The sequence below is a fragment of the Abramis brama genome (genome assembly GCF_963993115.1).
Source record: "Abramis brama genome assembly, chromosome: 8".
NCBI classification, from domain to species: domain Eukaryota; kingdom Metazoa; phylum Chordata; class Actinopteri; order Cypriniformes; family Leuciscidae; genus Abramis; species Abramis brama.
Window position 1 is genome coordinate 44,359,655 of NC_139970.1, and position 19,241 is coordinate 44,378,895.

The following is a 19,241-nucleotide window of genomic DNA, read 5'->3' on the forward strand; positions in this document are numbered from 1 at the left end:
CACAGACTCACACGCACGCACACACAGACTCACACACGCACACACTCACACAGACTCACACACACTCACACAGACACACACGCACACACTCACACAGACTCACACACATACGCTTAGCTATTTAAGATACATTTTAAACGCAGCTTGATAAGAATTGTGGCTTTGATTTTTTTCCGCAATTTTAGAGTAAAATATGTTTTGGAAAATATAGCCTATATTTCATATAAAAATTTGAAAATAGTATTTTTGTGCATTTTAATGCTCAAAAAGTGAATAAATGGATTATAAATACAGCGTAAATATAATTTAATTTAGAGCCATAAAATCTCCTAAAAATGCAAAGTATTTAATAAAACTCATTATCCAACTAAAATATAGTAGATTAATTTCTTTAAAATAAAAGTACGTCATTTTTAGAGCGCCACACGAAGAGCACCAGAGGGTTAAGCGTAAGTTTGATGATGATTTTTGTCAGAAAACAAGATTTAATATCTTCAGTCATTGTTCTTCTCCAGTAACTGTATCTTGATTTAAGAATGTTTAGATGTTTGTGCTGGAAAACGAGACAGAAACACTGAGGAAGAACATCATTTTTTGCTGTATATCAGACTTAATACGCCACTTTCAGACTAACAATCTGACAACAATAAGTTCCTCATTACATGCTAAAATTAGCTTTATACTAAGTAATTTGAGTAAATAATTTTTTGTACAAAGTACCACTATTATACTAGTTACCAAAGAAGTATGAAAAATGTATTTTCAGTATTTACTGAAAATGAGGCCAATCAATTTCCAAGACTGTTTATAAATAATAAAATGTTCATTCAGTTATAATGTGGACAAATAATTTATTCAAATAAAAGAGAGATGATACACAAAGGCGGCATAAACATATCTAAATAAAGACTTATTTATGTGAACAATATTCAGTCTTAACTTTATTTCACCACAGTTTCTACTAAAGACAAGCTGTAAATTGCCATTTACATTATTTACCTTATACTGTAAAAAAAAAAATATTTGTAAATAAACCAAAGATTATTGGAGTTCGTTTTACAAGAAAAAACTTTTTCAGTTTTTCTACATCAAAAATTCTCATTTAATTCACTTTTCTTGTAATTGTTTGTGATATTTACTGTGAGTGAAAATTGTTTCTACACCAGTTTAGTTTTTCAGTGCTGAAGTAGAACGACGAAATGGCTCAACAATAATGTGCACTGCAAGTCATCCCTGATTAAATCTGATAAACATTATCACTTTATTTTCTTGTTAGTCGAGCCTCATCGAGCCGCGTCTCTAAACCTGATAGAAAGATTGTTCCTGGAGGAGTCATGCGACTCTCTGTCCTCATCTTTGGACAGAATCTGAGGAAACATATTGCATAAAGTCCAGAATGCATTGTGCCAAGCCTAGAAAAACATTTCCAAGAAGACACACAATGATCAGAAAATATTTACAATACTGAAAAGCACCAATAATTTCATAAGAATAATAATAATAATAATAATAGCAACATGTTAATATTAAACTGCTGTCACTCATGTGCTGCAAGAGAAGCTGAAGAAAGAGCATCTGTATTTCTCGCTCTCTTGAAGCGATAAGGTTCACTTTACACAGCGGATGATGATTTGAGGATGTTCTTCCTCAGTGTTTCTCTCTTGTTTCCAGCACAAATATCAAACTTTATTAAATCAAGATACATTTACTGGAGAAGCAACATGACTGAGTTTATATAAGGGTGTGAACAAACTTTAATGTTAGCTTGAGAAAGCCTGAAAGATTGAAGTAACTGTAAAAAGCTTGAAGTGTGAAATAGCTTAAATAGAGAGAGAGAGAGAGAGAGAGAGAGAGAGAGAGAGAGAGAGAGAGCGAGAGCTCAGTTTGAAGGTTTGAAGTCTCTCAGACAAATTGTTTGTTATAGAGTTTTTATGGTGTTGCTAGGTTACCGGGGGTGGTTGCTAGGGTCTCGCTATGTGGTAGCTAGGTTACTCGGGTGGTTGCTAGGGTGCTGAAAAATAATCTTGTTTTTCCTTTGAATTAAATAAAAAAAAATGACCACACTGGCAGATAATTTTTCTTGTTTTAAGCATAAACTCACTTAATTTTGGTGAATTTATTTTATTTTTCTCCAGAAAACAAGACTTAACCTCTTTAGTCATTTTGCTTCTCCAGTAAATGTATCTTGATTTAAGAATGTTAAATATGATACTGAGAATACTGAGAAAGTTTTTTTTTTGTGCAGTGTAGCAATCTAACTTTCTAATAAACTTGACATTGTGTACTTTGAACATTGTTTGCTCTGTGACCAATTGCCGTCGTTCCTCTATTGTAAGCGATTTAGATCAAAACTTTTCCTCAAAAATACATAAATGCAAATGTTAGTCGAGATGCCCATGTAAGTCAGCAGACACTGAAGAGGTTCGCTGCTTTGAGACACAGCCGTACCAACAACAAGCAAATATTATTAGTAAGAATTCTTACTGTCTGAAAGAGAAAGTGACTGAATGCTGGTTCGCCATTGCATTTTCCCCACATCAGTAATGTCCGTCACTAATGCTTTGGTTAAAAGCATCTGCTAAACGGAGGCGAAATAGTAAATGCATCCTTCAGTCAATGATAGTTTATGCATTAATTAACATCAACTAACAATCTGTAATATACTCATTACAGTATTTATTAATCTTTGTTAGCGCTAGTTAATAAAAACAACTGTTAATGTTATCTCAGACACACTAAATAATATTAACAGAAGCAACTTTTGATTTGAATAATGTACTAGTAAATGTTAAACTCATGCATTAATCTTATTTAATGTTAATTCAACGTTTAGGCTACTAATCCATTGTTAAATAGATATTATTTAATAGACCTCAGCTAACATCAATAACCAGTTGTATTTTTATTTAATACATTAACAAAGTTAAAAATTGCAACAAATGTATTTCACCAATGTTAGTTAATGCATTAATTAGGACCTTATTGTAAAGAAATATCAATGAATTTAATCATGGTAAAATGTGCTAAATGGCTCTTATTGATGAATAAAACCACAATCAAAATAGCCAAAACATTAAATTAACAAACAAGCATGTGTAGGAATTGGTGAAGTTTGCAGAGAGTTCAATTTCCGATTGACTTTCCAATTCAGTTCCCAAGAATATATCCATTAACGTAACCAACTTGCTTGCTTCATGGATTAATACATCACGTTTTCATATTTACAAGATGGTCAGTAGAAAGTGTTCAAAACACATATTGTGTTTCCAAAATATATATATTTTTTGTATAAACAGCACATCCACTCTCTAAGGCAGTTCTTCGGGCATGTCTGTAAAGTTAGTTTGTATTAAAAGCATAGACCGTAAAAAAAATATGGACATAGTGTTCGTGACGTCACCCGTGGGTTTCTGAAGAGCATTTCTGAAGCCCAAAGTGGGCGGAGCCGGCCGTCGCCATCTTGGCAGCGTCACTCCCGGATAAACGAAAATGTGCAGCGAGGCGGATTAGCTGAGGTGACGTGACGCTAACAGACAGCAGACAGACAGCTAGTAGTGACATCAGCGGCAATCCACCTGTCACTCAAGTGGCCACGCCCTTAATTATGCAGAACTTTAAGGCTTAATATAATTTAAACAGATGAGTTATAAAAATATTCACCCCCCTCACAGTCGTCATGAAGGGCAAAATTAGCTATATAGACCAAAACCACTTTTTGCACCAGGCTGTAAACATGTTTTTCTCTGCTGTAAAGTTTTAACATGGGGGTCTATGGGATTGACTCTCATTTGCAGCCGGTCTCTAGTGGCCAGTCGATGAACTGCAGTTTAAGTCACTTCAGTGTTGGATTCAAGAGAGAGGCAGTTGCTTGATCAAAACACGTAGACGTACGTTGATCGGCTGTCGCTTCCCACCACGTTCTTGGCGGTGCACTTATAGACGCCGTTGTCTTTCCCGGAAGGGTTTTGTATGACCAGTGAGCCCTGCGGATGGAGATACTTGTTTCCATAAAGACGCGGCTGGACGCCGACCTTCAGTTGAAGACCGTCAGGCATTTCCCAAACCACCTCGGCTTTCGGTGTGGCGAGAGGCATGCAGTTCAGCTGAACCGCTACACCGGGACGGGCGTAGGTTACCGGCGCGGGTCCTCTGGTTATTCGCGGAGGATACGCGATCACGATCACCGAAACCGACAGACTGGAAGATCCATATTCATTGACAGTCTGGCAGACGTACATTCCCCTGTCATACACAGATGTCCTCTGTACGGATAAAGTGCCGTTATTCAAAACAGCGTAACGTCCCGTCGCCTGTGGCCTTGTTAGAACGACTCCGTTCGGTAAAGTCCACGTGAGTTTAGGCGACGGATAACCGGCGGACATACAGTTAAGATGCAGATTCTCACCGTTTATGATGCTAACGAGTGAGCTGTATTGTTTTACGATGTCTGGTTTTCTGTCGGGCTCTAACGTCACAATCCGCTCGACGTATCCAGCGCTGTTTCGCCCAACGCACCGATATCGGCCAACCTCAGAAACCGTCGGCTCTCGAATGACCAGCGTTCCATCAAAACGGTGATTGAAACGGAAAATGCTAGTTCCCTTGAGAAGAGAAGTCCCGTTAGGGAGAATCCATGTGATCTCCGGAGTCGGTTTTCCTTCTATTGAACAGTTTAGACTCAATGGTTTCCCACTGGTGAGCGAGACGGACTCTGTGGGAAGACTTCTCAACCGTGGCTTTTCAACATCCTCGGTCACCTCAAGTTGAACTTTGAGTTTGGTTTCTCCAACTTCATTGCGTGCGATGCAAAGCAACGTAGAAGAATCGCTTATCCGCGCCGCATGGATGTCCAGTGATCCGTTGAGGTGGACGGTGATCCGTGAGCCGTAGTACGGCGCGGGAAACACGACGTCGGTGGGAAACACCCACATGATCTTTGGAACTGGGTTCCCGTTTGCTTTGCAGTCTAAAAGCACATGCTGATCCTTCACGACAGTTTTACGGATGATCCCGGGACTCTCGGATCCGTTGATGACCGGCGACGACACAAGGACTTCAACATAAACGACTTTCTTGTCCATTCCCACAACATTCCTGGCTGAGCAGGTATAATTTCCGGTGTGAAACCTTTGGATTTTCTGAATGTGTAAAGTGCCATCGTTGGAGACCTGGTAGTTTTCGGATACTGGCGCGATGACGCGTTGATCCGGAGACGTCCATATGATTCTGGGAATCGGTTCTCCTTTGGCGCTGCAGTTGAGGACGCCTGTTTCTCCGTAAGGAACTTTGATTACGCTGTAAGCATTGTTTCGGATGATCGGAGCATCCGCCAAGACCTTGATGTGAACCTTCATTTCATCTTTCCCAATCCGATTCTCGGCATAGCACGTGTAGTCGCCTTCCTCTTTCATTCCCACTTCGTTTAAATACAACGTGCCATTGTCGAACATCACGTATCTCTTGGTGCGGATCGAGTTATCGTGGGACTGTGGGATGCTGTTCACCATGGTACCGTCGGGAAGACTCCACGTGATCTCTGGATTGGGAAAACCCGAAGCGACGCAGTCCACTTTCAGCTCTCCTCCGTACGACACCTTGCGATCGCTCACGGACTTGTGGTCGATTTTAGCGGCTTTCATCATCACGTTGACTTTAAGGAGAACGTAGTCGTCGCCCATTTTGTTTCTGGCCACACAGAGATAGTCGCCCTCATCGTTCTCGGTCACTGACGTGATGGTGAGGGTGCCGTTAGCGAACACTTTCATTCTGCGATCAAAGCTGAAACGAGACATAAGAGAGAGGTTACATGCTGATACTAGTATGTATTATTTATTAAAGGGCTCATATAATTGGAGGAATCATATTTTCATTGATGATCTTTAGAGATTAAAGAGTTCAATGTACAATCAAAAAAATTAGTTTTTTAGAAATCATACTTCAATCTTCAATCTTCATTTCAGTGGAACAATTTGCATTACTGTCATGGCAAAAACTTGCTTGAGTTATTAAAAATTAGAATAGAACTAAAGATATATTAGATTAATTTTTCCTAAAAATTCTAAAACTAAATTTGGATTAAAAATCATTTCAAGGGTAACAGAGTAAAACAGAGTATCATGACCAATCAAATTTACCTTGTGTTTTTGAGATATAATAACTCTAAACATCATTCCAGTGAAAAATAACATTTTCCTTGTTTTTTTTTAGATCCAAGATAAAAAATAAATCAAAACTTAATTTCAGGGGGGGGAAAAGAGCTTAAAAAAAAAAAAAACATTACTCTTTCTGAAATCCTAATTCTAATGTCAGAACCCGAATTTTTAGCAAACAACCGCTCACATGTACACATAAACAATGCCTATTTCCATCTCTACAGTGGCACATATGCAAAATGGTCTATGTTTTAGTAGTGGTCTTTTACGTTTTATCCAAACGTAATAAAATATACAAGAATCCTAATGAGATCAAGGCTGCATGGTCTCTAATATATAAGCCTGAGCAGAGACCATCGGTGCCAATGTTTCCAATGATCGACTGTCAAACAAATGTTGTTAATTCAGAACCAACGTTTCATTTTTGCTTCACTGCATTGTTGTTTTTTATTTCCTTCTGTATCCATTTATATTCTTCTTAGTTGCCCGTCCTCTGTAATTAATTACACTTCATGTTGTTTTGCTATTATGTTAATCATGCTCTGTATCCAACAGCGTATATGGAGATAATTAAATGAATTTCAAAGCGGCCAGAGACCGCACAAATCATTATGTGTGTGTATCTAGTATCTGTGGTTAACAGATTTATATTCTTTTTAAATACTTTTTTGTTGTTTCAATTAACTTTTACTTTTAGAATTAATACTTTTTTTGGCTGTGGTGCATTTAAGATTTATAAATGCCCTCTTTGCATGTGAAATGTTTTATTAGCCTATTTATGTTTATTATTTAACATTCCCATCATTCAATTTGCATCATTTAGCCTCTTTACAAAGTCTGCATTAGATTGTGAAATGTGCCTCTTAAACTGTTCAGATTAAACTGAAATGATCATGGATCAGTGCATTAAAGACTTATAAATGCCCTCTTTACAAGTGAAATGAGTCACAACATGTTGTTGTGCTCAAACTGAGGGTGTTATTATATATTTAACTTAACTATCATTCAATTCTCATCATTCAGCCTCTTTGCATTAGATTGTGACAGATTGTCAGACTGAATTGTGCCACTCATACGCTTCAAATTAGGCCAAAATGATCATGGATCTTGAAATACAAGTATACTAAACAAGTTTCTAAACACTCAATAGGCATTTGGTGACATGCTCGATTCCTCATTTGGAGATATCTGGATATCTGGAGATATTTTGAGACGTTTCAGGGGATACCCGGGAAATGCTCAGAGGTGATGAGAGGAGTTGAGAAAAGCAATGTTCATTTCCAGCGAATTTAGTAAAACTTTGTAAACTTTAAGTCATTTAAATACCTTTACTCAATTATATGGACTACGAAACTTTGGGAGATTATTTTTGAATGTCTTTTCTTTGAAATTATTTCAATGAAATATTATTTCATTGTTTTTCCACATAATCGGCCCATACCTTAAAATGGAACGTTGCGACTTTCGACTCATTTCGCCAGAGCGGGTCACAATTGACCCCTGTAAGCACAAATCCCAAATGAAAACATGGTAATATGCAAATTCCTGTACCTGTAAAATGCATCAACCAGTTTTTTCGAAGGTGTCCTCCAGATGATCCTAGGATTGGGGCTTCCAGTGGCCGAACAGTCGAGACTCAGTCGAGATCCGTATCGGACATCAGTGTTGTGTGCAGAAGCGGACATGATCCTGGCAGAAGTCGAGTTCCTCTTCACCTGCAGATTTACACTCCTTTTAACCACGCCCACAGAATTCACAGCAACACATTCATAATTCCCAGAATCCTTCTCCGTAGGATTGCGAATAAACAGCGTCCCGTTGGGGAAAACAAACAAGTTGCTGTTGATGAACTGCGAGGGGCGAAGCTGCATGCCGGTCACCGTGACCCATCGGATTGCTGGACTTGGCGAGCCTTTAGCGGTGCAGTGAATGAACGCTGACTGGCCGTCAGAAACGGTGTGGTTTTCCCAAAGCTGCTCTTGGATCTTGGGAGGCAACGCTGCAATTTGGAGCCTCACGGAAAGCATGTCGGCTCCGGCAGCGTTGCTCGCTATGCATTTGTAGACGCCCTTGTCCATGTAATTGGTGTGCTTGACTTGAAGCGTTCCATTGGCGAAGAGCATGATCTTCTGTTCGGTGTTACTAACGCCGCGCACCACCGAACGGTTTGGAAGCACCCAGCTAATGTTTGGGATTGGGAGACCTTGTGCTTGGCATTCCAAGAGTGCACTGTTTCCTAGGAACACCGTCACATCTTGATGACGTGGAAGGGTCATCTTGGGCCCGTGGGCCGACACCACCAGGGTCACCATCATCTTATCGATGCCGTGGAGATTGCGAGCGCTGCACAGGTACTGCCCGCGGTCCTGAAGCTGAACGCTGTGGATGACAAAGGTGCCGTTGGACTGGACTTCAAAACGCTGGATTCTGGTGTTGGTTGACATGACAGCTCCTGGGGGAATAAATGTGGGGAAGGATTCATTAATTTGCATCTGTAAAGAGCTGCTACAAATATACAGAGAGAGAGAGAGAGAGAGAGAGAGAGAGAGAGAGAGAGAGAAAGAGAGATTGAAGGCAACAAAAGTGTCAAATTAATTAATTTTTTTATTAAATTAATTTTTAATTAATTTTCATAGTTAATTAATTAACTATGAATTTACAGGCAGTAAGTTTTGTTGCACAAAACAACAATACTTTTAGTTTTTCTGCCTAGTCTCTATTAATATATATTTGTAAATTAATAACATATCTTTAAAATGTAATAATATCATTTTTATATATATGTGTGTGTGTATATATATATATATATATATATATATATATATGCTACAAAAACAAACATATATTTATATTTATATTTACGTGTGTGTATTTATATAATATATACTGTATAATATAGCATTATATATATATATATATATATATATATACACACACACATATAATGCAATATTATACAGTATATATTATATAAATATACACACACACACACATATATATATATATATATATGTGTGTGTGTGTGTGTGTGTGTGTTTGTGTGTGTGTGTGGGTGTGTGTGTGTGTGTGTGAAAGTATATTTTGTGTCTGTATGTGCAAATATGTGAGTTTGTGTGTATATATACTGTATATGCACATAAAACACAAAAATCCTTTTATTTTCATAATCTCTCCATAGTCTCTAATATATATAAAGAAAGAGAGATCGAAAAAATAAGAAAACAAAAGTGTGGAAACCTATAAGAAAAAAAAAACATTTAACTTTTGGGAAACTGTTCTAAAACTAAGTATCATCTAAACAAAGTATCAATATCACTTTTGGTTTATGCATTACAATTACACTCTTTATTTTGAATACTTGTCATGTCATCCTGTCATATGAGCGTTACCTGTGGAGACTTTGGTCCAGGTCAGGAGGGGCTTCGGCTCCCCCACAGAATCACATGGTAACTGCACATCTGTCCCAGCATTCACAGTGACTGTGTGCAGTTTGGCAGCAGTGATTCTGGGTCTCATTTGCAGGACGGGAAGAGTTTGCGACCCTTGAGATGAAAGAACTGCACTCGACTGTCTGTTTCTGGATTGAGGAATCTGGATTTGGTTGTTTGGCTGTGTGGTGCTTGGTGTAGTTGTGGGACTCGAGTCGGCTGATCTAGCAGTTGCTGTCAATATTTTAGGGGCTGTAGTTGATTTGATGTTGTTGACAGAGTTTAAATCCACAGATGAGGTGGTCGTGGACAGTGTTCTGAGAATACTGGGTCTCATATTGACAGATGGGTTTCTATTATGATAGTACGGATACCTGTGATTAGTGCTGGGAATTCTTTCCCTGTGCCTGGAATCTATGTAGTTTGTTCCAGGATTTCTTGAGTAAAATGGGATTCTGTTGTCCGGTATGAGATAACTGGGTGTTAACTTTAGAGCAGGTGTAGTAGTAGTAGTAGTAGTAGTAGTAGTAGTAGTAGTAGTAGAATATAATATGGATGTTGTCGACAGTGTAGTAGATGGTGATATTATTCTAGTAAGTTGGGTTGTAATGGGAATCATGACTGTAGTTGCTGGTAATGTAATTGTGGGTGAAGTATTCAGTGATGTTGTAGGTTCATCGAGTTCATGGACTAACCTTTCCCTTTGGTCTTCATTAGAAATCAAGTTTGGTTGTAAGAAGTTTATCACATTGGTTTTACTGCGAGTAGTATGATTTGGCTTTTGTGAACTTGTAGCTAAAGACTCGATTTGTGTCCCAACAGATTCTGTAGGAGTCTCTGGTGTCGAGGAAAAAGATATCTTGTTGTAAACTGATTCTTTTTCTTTAAAGTTTGGATGTGGTTGTGAAAGCGAGTGGTCTTGCGTTTGGGGAATGGAGGTGATAATAGATTCTTCTATGGAAGTAACATTTTCTTTTGTACTAGTTGCTTCCAATGTATTGTTCTCTCTTAGATCATCTCTAGAGGGTGATTCGGGTAAGTTCAAGAAATCCAGCCCGTCTGCGTCCAACGTAAAGCTGATCTCTGTTGGATCAATCTCTTTGTTGGCTTTTGGTAACGCTGTTGAAAGCGTGTCTGTGAACTCCTGCCGAGCAGTTGTCAATGGGGCAGTTTCAGTGCCATATCGAGATGTTGGAGCCACACTCATGGGAACCATGTACTCGTCCATCTCCTCGGCGGATGCAATGCTTCCATCCTCTTCCTCCTCTAAAGAACTAATGTCTTTATTTTCTAGCCCCGAAACCCCAGACACTGTCGCTGATGTTGTGCTCATGGGTATGTAAGATGTAGAGCTTGTCATCTCCTGAATTTGGAGGAAATTACTTGCCTTTACTTTGTGGATTTCTGGACCAGTTTTCTCAACCGGGAGGGAGATTGCAATTTCCTCAATGGCATTTGTTAATTCTCTCTGCACTGTAGGATAAAAGTGAGAAGTAGATGGATGGACTGACATGCCTTCAGATAGGGTTGTGGGGAATATGTGGGTAGTGCTCGGATATTCAGACATACTAGCAGTTACTGGGATAGTTGGATGGATTGACGTGCTTTCAGCTGGAGATGTGGAGTCAATGTGAGCAGTCATTGAAGAAGCTGGATGGATCAATGTGTCTTCAGCCGGCTTTCTGGGATCTGTTTTCAACGTTACAGTTGGTACATGAACTCCTGCAGCTGTAGATGTTACCCAAGGTCTTCTTTTAGCAAGGTTTGGCAGTGGCCTTCTGAATTTTATTCGTCGTCTGCCTCCAAATCTTCGCCTGGAGCTCCAGTGATCTTTTGTTCTCGATTGTGTTGAACTTGTCGGGCTAATGCTGCCGGTTGATGTGGTAGAAAATGAAGTGCTTTCAAGCTGTCCGGAATCAAACCCCCCAATCTGCGACTGCACACCAGTCTTTCCGGAGAAATTAAGTTCATTTTCTGTCTCAGACATCGGTTTGATGACAGACCCGGAGTATACTTGGTTATTCTCTGCACTTATGGTACTCACATGCCCTCCTTCAGCAACGTTCACCTCTGTCATAACATAATGAGGTCCAGATGTGGGATTTGAGATGTAAGACACTTTGTCTGAGCTAATGTGTAATTCTGGAGGTGCCGTTTGGTAGATGTTATAATTTTGTCCCTCAACATGAGGTGTAATTGCATGCGTGTGGTAAACATTCGTTTGGTGTTGAGTGCTGAACGTGTTTGATTCCTCCAGTAGACTGGAGTCACCAGAAGAACTCTCGGTGTTGTCAATCGATCCTGGATGATCTTCATTCCCCATCTGTAGACTTTTCTCAGGAGTGCCATGTTGGACAATGTGAATTGATGAGTTTTTTGGAGATGTTTTCTCACGGATTTTGGACAAAAGTTTGGCCCATTCCAGGGGGTCTATTTTGTTTTTACCATTAACAATTCTTTGATTTGTGACGGGAGTTCTTTTTGGTTCTCCATGCATGCCCTTTCTAAAGGGCCGTCTACGGCGAAAGTTGCCTTGTATTCTTGCATTCGGACCCCTCCTTCGATTAATAAAGCTTCTATTTGGTTCTTTTCTCTCTTGAGTTTCAGAACCATCTCCAGAAGCATCTTCCACATCTTCCAAAAAGGCTTTTACCTTAGTGGACACTCCCGCAGCCGACTGAGGTCTAACGGGATACTGTCGCAGTGGCTGAATTACTCTCCGTCTCATGACAGTTAGTTTAGTAGCCAGTACATCCACACCATGCTGGTTCATGGCGACGCATTTGTAATATCCATTGTTGTTAAGCTGACTATGAGAAAGGAACAAAGTCCCGTTGGAAAAGACTGAAGCCTTGGATGTATTTGCGTTGGCATTCAGTACACTGCCATCTGGAAATATCCAATTCACCACCGCATCTGGTGTTGCCGTAGTAAGACAGGGCAAAGAAGCAGACTCGCCAACAAACTTACTTAAAGCATTTCCAACCTCTTGACCTGGAAGAGGACTTGAAGACTCCATTATTGATAAGCGGAAAGGCAGAACATCGATATCTCCTGCAATCTCAGCAATGCAGTAATAAACGCCTGAGTCTCTGTGCTCAACGGATTTAACGTGAAGCTTGCCGCTTCTAGAGACGGTCATTCTGTTGTCGGTCGAGCTAAATCCAGCTTTAATCTTCGACCCATCGGGCATCATCCACTGAACGGCTGCATTTCCAGAGCTTTGCACACGGCAGTCCATTTCAATCATAACACCGACAACAGAACTGAAGCTCGTCTGGGTTTTATTATCATCTTCAATCATGACCCAAGATCTGACGAGCTCCTTGTCTGTGGTGGTTGTCAAATGAGTATTAAGAATGAGTCTCACACTTTTGGAGGAGGAATAAGGCCTGTTTAACTTGATGTTCATGAAGGACTGCATGAGCCAAGGTGGATGGGTCAAAACATTAGCTCGGACACCAGTGTAAAAGTATGAGTCCTTTTCAATGTCCTGTCTGTATCTGTAGCTCAGCTCCGGCTCTCGGCTCAGCATGATTTCTCTTCGCAGATGCATGGGAACGTCACTGTAGTAAGCAAGAAGCCTCCAAAAGCTTTCATAGCTGTCTCTGTCCACAGGACACTCCACGTCAAAGAATAAAGTCACGTTAGCAGCGATCTGCAGAGATTTAGTGTAATTCCAGCTGATTTTAGTGGCCTCTCTTGGTTCAAGTATTTGGCAGATCAAGTCCACTTTAGTCCCATGCTCGTCGGATAAACCAAAGGAGACATTTCCGAAAGGTGGTTTGATCCTGTCGATGGGCAGAAGTTCACTGATGTTGTCCTCATGTAAGTTGTTTTTTCCTGGAGAGCTGATAGCTGGTCCAGAGCAGATGAACTCTTTAAGATCCGAGATGTCTTGTCCTTTAAGGTGTTTAGGAAACGAGCACAGTGGACATAGCTGACCGCTGACAAATGTTTTGTCCTTCTTGCATTTCATCACCCCTTGGAAAAGGAAACAAATCCAGACTTTAGAAGATGGAATTTGTACTTCACTCAGTGTTCCAATAAGTCATAGATCTAAACAGCAGATACATTTTTTTATGCTTCTAAAGCTTTTTATGCTTTCTCACTTGCTGCTTTGTAACTATTTAAATTGTGAAAAATGCATTAAAATGTATTCTAACCCTCAGTACTAAACTTCTGCAATTAATTCAGCTCAGCTTTTTTAGTTTAAAATCCTCCTTTGACTTACATTCAGGGCCTAAAATTAACACTCGGTAAGTGCCAAATGCGATAAAAATTGGTGAGTATATGAAACGGTGTGACTCGCCAGTTGGCCGGTAACATTTTTATGAATTCTAACAATACGTGAATGCATACAAACGTGAATGATGGGATAGTTGATGAGCCAGCGCTGCATCATCACGAAAATATGATTACAGTGAAGACTATGCAGTGTTATTTTATTATTGACTTGCTTTTTTAAATTCCTGTACCTGGAAACTGCTGTCAAATCTACATGAAAAAGCTGAAAAGCACTGTTTATTTCATTTGTATCTTTGTTATATTGTATGTATTTGTTATTTTGCTTGTTATATGATTATTTTTTCTTATTTTATTACTGACTGTTTAATTGTCTGTAATAATGTTTTTAATTTATATTAGTTAGGCTAGCAGTTTTAGCTGTGGTATCAAAATTGGAATAGAGAACTGTGAATGTTCACTGGTATTTGGTGTCATTTGGTGTCATTACTGCCCGTTTTTCATGGCTGGTAGATTTTTTAGGCCCTGCTTACATTCATAGAATATTCAGCATTTAAAATGCAACGGACAGTGATGAGGTCGTTGGTAAATTATCAATTCTGATCATACTGAAATGTAATTGTAAGCATTTTCTTTACACATAAACAAAGACTACAACCTGAACTGACCTTAAACTCTGACATTATTCTTCTGCTGCTGCACAAACGCTGAGATTTTCTTCAGGAAATTCAAATGTATTTGATAACAGCGTGAACATTTAAAGCACTCGGAAACAGATGATTTACCTGAATTTCGTGCGCTCCAATCCTGTATCCAGCTCATCCGGCAGTCGCAGCTCCACGGGTTTCCACATAAGAAGAGGCTCTCCAGCTGAGGCATGTCCTCCAGCATGTTTCTGGGTAGTGTGCGCAGGAGGTTGTCGGAAAGATACAGATGCTTCAGGCTGGACACGGGGAAACGCTGGAGCAGTGAGAAGGTGCTGAAAGTAGCATGATGGAGCTTTTGCAGATGGTTGGCCTCTAGGTGGAGCAAACGGAGCGACGTCATCCCTCTGAACGCATCCGGGTGGATGAACTCTATGCGGTTGTGGTCCAGATGAAGCCTAATAAGGCCCGTCAAACCAGAGAAGGTGTGTCCGGTAATGACTCTCAGTTTGTTGTAGCTCATTTTTAAAACCTGCAGGAAATACACATTCACTCTTTGGCAGTGAACTCTGAGTTATTATGACAAAATACCAAGCCAGTATGTCCTATGAGCAACCGAAGTGCATACTTTTACATTCACCAGTCAAACTAGAGTAAATTTACTAATTAATTAGAGCTAAATTAAGTGCTAGTGTGCTTTTACCTGCAAGGAAACGAGATCCTGAAAAGCACCATCTGATATTTTCTGCACGTTGTTGCCGTGCATCATCAGGAGCTCCAGCTTTCGAAGGCCACCAAAAGAGACGTCTGTGATGTGATTTATAGCGTTAAACCTGTTAAATCATAAAAGCGTAGATATCAATCATATTTTCACAATTAAGTTGTATTTAATCATCAGCATGGAAGCTTGTTTCTGCCACAGACTAAAAGGTAATTGCAACCTTTTCTTCTCACAATTCTGACTTTTTTCTCACAATTACAAGTTTATAACTCACCATTGTGAGAAAGAATGGCAGAATTGTGAGTTATAACTTCAGAATTACACAACTGTAGGAATAAAAAAACCTTTGAAATAACCTTTTATTTTATTTTATTCTGTGGCAGAAACAAGCTTTGGGATATTTCCAAACATGGGTTATTTCTTTATGCTGAAGTTATATTATAACCAAAAATGCTCTATTTTTATGCACACGTATATAACATGGATGGCCTGGGCTAGTTGTCACATGGATAAGTTGTTTCAAGGTCTAGATTTTAGTAATTCAGCAAGGTTTTGAGCCAAAAGTCACATGATATAAATGATTATTCTCTCTCTAGCAATTTTCTCTCAAACTTTTGTTGATTTCAAAATAATTTGTAACACCCCAAACTTTGGAAGCTTGTTTCTGCCAAGCAATAAAAAAAAAAAATTAAAAAAAATGTAATTGCTTTTTATCTCGCAATTCTGACTTTTTTCTTGCAATTGTGAGTTTATATCTCAGAATTCTGACTGTTTTTCTCAGAATTGTGAGTTATAAAGTCCGATATTGTGAGATTTAAACTATTTTAGCTATCTTATAATTAGATTAAAAAGTTTGTTGAGACAAACTTTAAGTTGGCTTGAGAAAGTTTGGACCAGAAAGTTTGAAGAAGTTGAAAGTAGTTTGAAGTTTAAAGTATAGTTTGAAGTGGTTAAAAGTTGCTAGGGTGTTTCTAGTGGGTTGCTAAGGTGTTCTGGGTGGTTGCTAGGCGGTTGCAAGGGTGTTCTGGGTGGTTGCTATGCTGTTGCTAGGCGGTTGCTAGACGAGCTGGGTGGTTGCTAGGGAGTTGCTATGGTGTTCTGGGTGGTTGCTATGGTGTTACTAGTAACACAACTTACTATATTATAATAAACTATAAAGACAATATTTGGCTGGTTCCATTTTGACAACTTCCTCTATATAACGTATCAAAGAGTTTTATTAACTGTATAATGTTTCCTGGTAAATAATAGTCAGATATATGATCACAACATAAACCTGCCATGCATTACACTAAAGAACATGATTAGAAGTGACTTACCCGAAATTAATGCGCAGAACTTGTTTGGAGATGCCGGCGGGCACGGTGGCGAGCGCACGGAAGGTGCAGTGAACCTCAGCGGACACCGAACACGCGCACTGACGAGGACACACACCACTGGAGCCCGGAAGACTGACCAGCGACATCAGCATCAGCATCAGCCCGACGCACGAGGAGCCCATGATCAACGGGAGGTTATTCTGAAGCTTTCACGTTCCTCTATCACTGAGACACACACAGCCGACAGAAAATAACATCTATGGGATCAAATATGATCCTGCTGGATAAACTGAACATTTTAAGCTTATTTTTTCATGTTTGATTCCTCCATGAGTTCTGGATTAGTTCCAAATTATAATCAAATTCCTTTTTGCTATCCTTAAGGATATGTCCAAACTCAATTAAAATCAATTTCTTTAGGAATTAAACTAAGCAAGCATGAAGACAAATAGCAGCCCAACAGTCAATGTTAAATGATGAATGCATATGAAGAGTTCAGATGCAAAAGCCCCTAAGTGCCATCTGAAATTTTCTTCTAGAATGATAATTTTTATAAAGTTTGTATATTTAAGTTAAGTAATTTCACTTAAATGACAATTAATAGGTACTTTTCATTGCCATTTAAGTGAAATTATTGAACTTAAATATACAAGCTTGATAAAAATGATGGCACAAAATTTCAGATGGCACTTAAGAGGCTTTTGCATCTGAACTCTTCATATATATATATATACACACATACATACATACATACATACATACATACATATATATATATATAAAGTTCAGAGTAAGCAAAGCAAGAGTAGCATTTTAGTTCTCAATATCATTTTTTTCTATATGCAGCACAAGAACAAAACCAAAAGAATAACATTACAAGTTTAAGATATGTATAAAGTTATGATGAAGTTTTCAGATTCTTAAATAAAATGAAACTCACCTTAAAGTTCACTTTTCGAGCCTTCATTTCCTTAAAGTAGATCAGCTTCTCATAAAATGCACCATTATATCACAGCATCCTTTTTTAGATGTTCACCAGGTTTTCATACTTGATAAATGCAACAGCCAATAGAATAAAAAAAACAAAAGAGCAGAATATAAAAGCAGAGAAATATGGGTTTCTTATTCAAAGGCTCATATGATAAATACCCTCCATGAGGCTCCAGCTGTAGGTGCTTCACCGTCTGCACAGGAACTGTGAGTCGAGCTGGAGAAAGAGATTGTGAAACCCAAGCTTGAGTGAGGAGGGGCTAAAGAGAGAAACCCCTCCGATTATTCGCCCTCCTTTGAAACCGGCCAGTCGCAGCTGCTCGGTTTAATCCACTGGGTCAAAACAACAAAGTACTGTGTTTGCTACACTATTAATAACAATAAAGGTTCTTTATTAGCATTGATGATTCCATGAAGAACATCCATGGAACCACTAAAGGTTTTTTATAGTGGGGAAAAGATTGTGAAAATGTTCTTCACACTAATGTTGTGTCCAGTATCGAAGACTTTCCTACTATGTAGAACGGCAAAAACAGTAACAAGCAATTCTGACTTTATATCTCACAATTCAGACTTTATATCACGCAATTCTGACTTTATAACTCGCAATTCTGACTTTATATCACGCAATTCTGACTATATATCTCGCAATTCAGACTTTATATCACGCAATTCTGACTTTATAACTCGCAATTCAGACTTTATATCACGCAATTCTGACTTTATATCTCGCAATTCTGACTTTCTATCTCGCAATTCTGACTTTATAACTCGCAGTTCTGACTTTATAACTCGCAATTCTGATTTTATAACTCGCAATTCTGACTTTATATCTCGCATTTCTGATTTTATAACTTGCAATTCTGACTTTATATCTCGCAATTCTGACTTTATATCTCGCAATTCTGATTTTATATCTCGCAATTCTGATTTTATATCTCGCAATTCTGACTTTATATCTCGCATTTCTGACTTTATATCTCGCAATTCTGACTTTATATCTCGCAATTCTGATTTTATAACTTGCAATTCTGACTTTATAACTTCCAATTCTGACTTTATATCACGCAATTCTGACTTTATATCTCGCATTTCTGACTTTATATCTCGCAATTCTGACTTTATATCTCGCAATTCTGACTTTATATCTCGCAATTCTGATTTTATAACACGCATTTCTGACTTTATATCACGCAATTCTGACTTTATAACTCGCAATTCTGACTTTATATCTCGCAATTCTGACTTTATATCACGCAATTCTGATTTTATAACTCGCAATTCTGACTTTATAACTCGCAATTCTGACTTTATATCTCGCAATTCTGATTTTATAACTCGCAATTCTGACTTTATAACTCGCAATTCTGACTTTATAACTTCCAATTCTGACTTTATATCTCGCAATTCTGACTTTATATCTCGCAATTCTGACTTTATAACTCGCAATTCTGACTTTATAACTCGCAATTCTGACTTTATAACTCGCAATTCTGACTTTATATCACGCAATTCTGCCTTTATAACTCGCAATTCTGACTTTATATCACGCAATTCTGACTTTATAACATGCAATTCTGACTTTATATCTCGCAATTCTGACTTTATATCTCGCAATTCTGACTTTATAACTCACAATTCTGATTTTATAACACGCAATTCTGACTTTATAACTCACAATTCTGATTTTATAACACGCAATTCTGACTTTATAACATGCAATTCTGACTTTATATCTCGCA

At 38.6% G+C, this 19,241-nt stretch overlaps 1 protein-coding gene across 1 annotated transcript; it reads right to left on the reverse strand.

Annotated features, from left to right (window-relative positions):
- Positions 1 to 2,663: 2,663 nt before the first annotated feature.
- mxra5b (matrix-remodelling associated 5b) lies at positions 2,664 to 17,490 on the reverse strand. Its single transcript, XM_084121348.1, has 7 exons — positions 17,450 to 17,490; positions 16,510 to 16,734; positions 15,173 to 15,302; positions 14,611 to 15,001; positions 9,542 to 13,564; positions 7,704 to 8,604; positions 2,664 to 5,778 (listed from the first exon to the last, which is right to left on the reverse strand). Exons 2-7 carry the CDS (start codon positions 16,689 to 16,691, stop codon positions 3,873 to 3,875), a joined length of 7,533 nt encoding a protein of 2,510 aa, XP_083977474.1. The 5' UTR covers positions 16,692 to 16,734; positions 17,450 to 17,490; the 3' UTR covers positions 2,664 to 3,872.
- Positions 17,491 to 19,241: the final 1,751 nt, after the last annotated feature.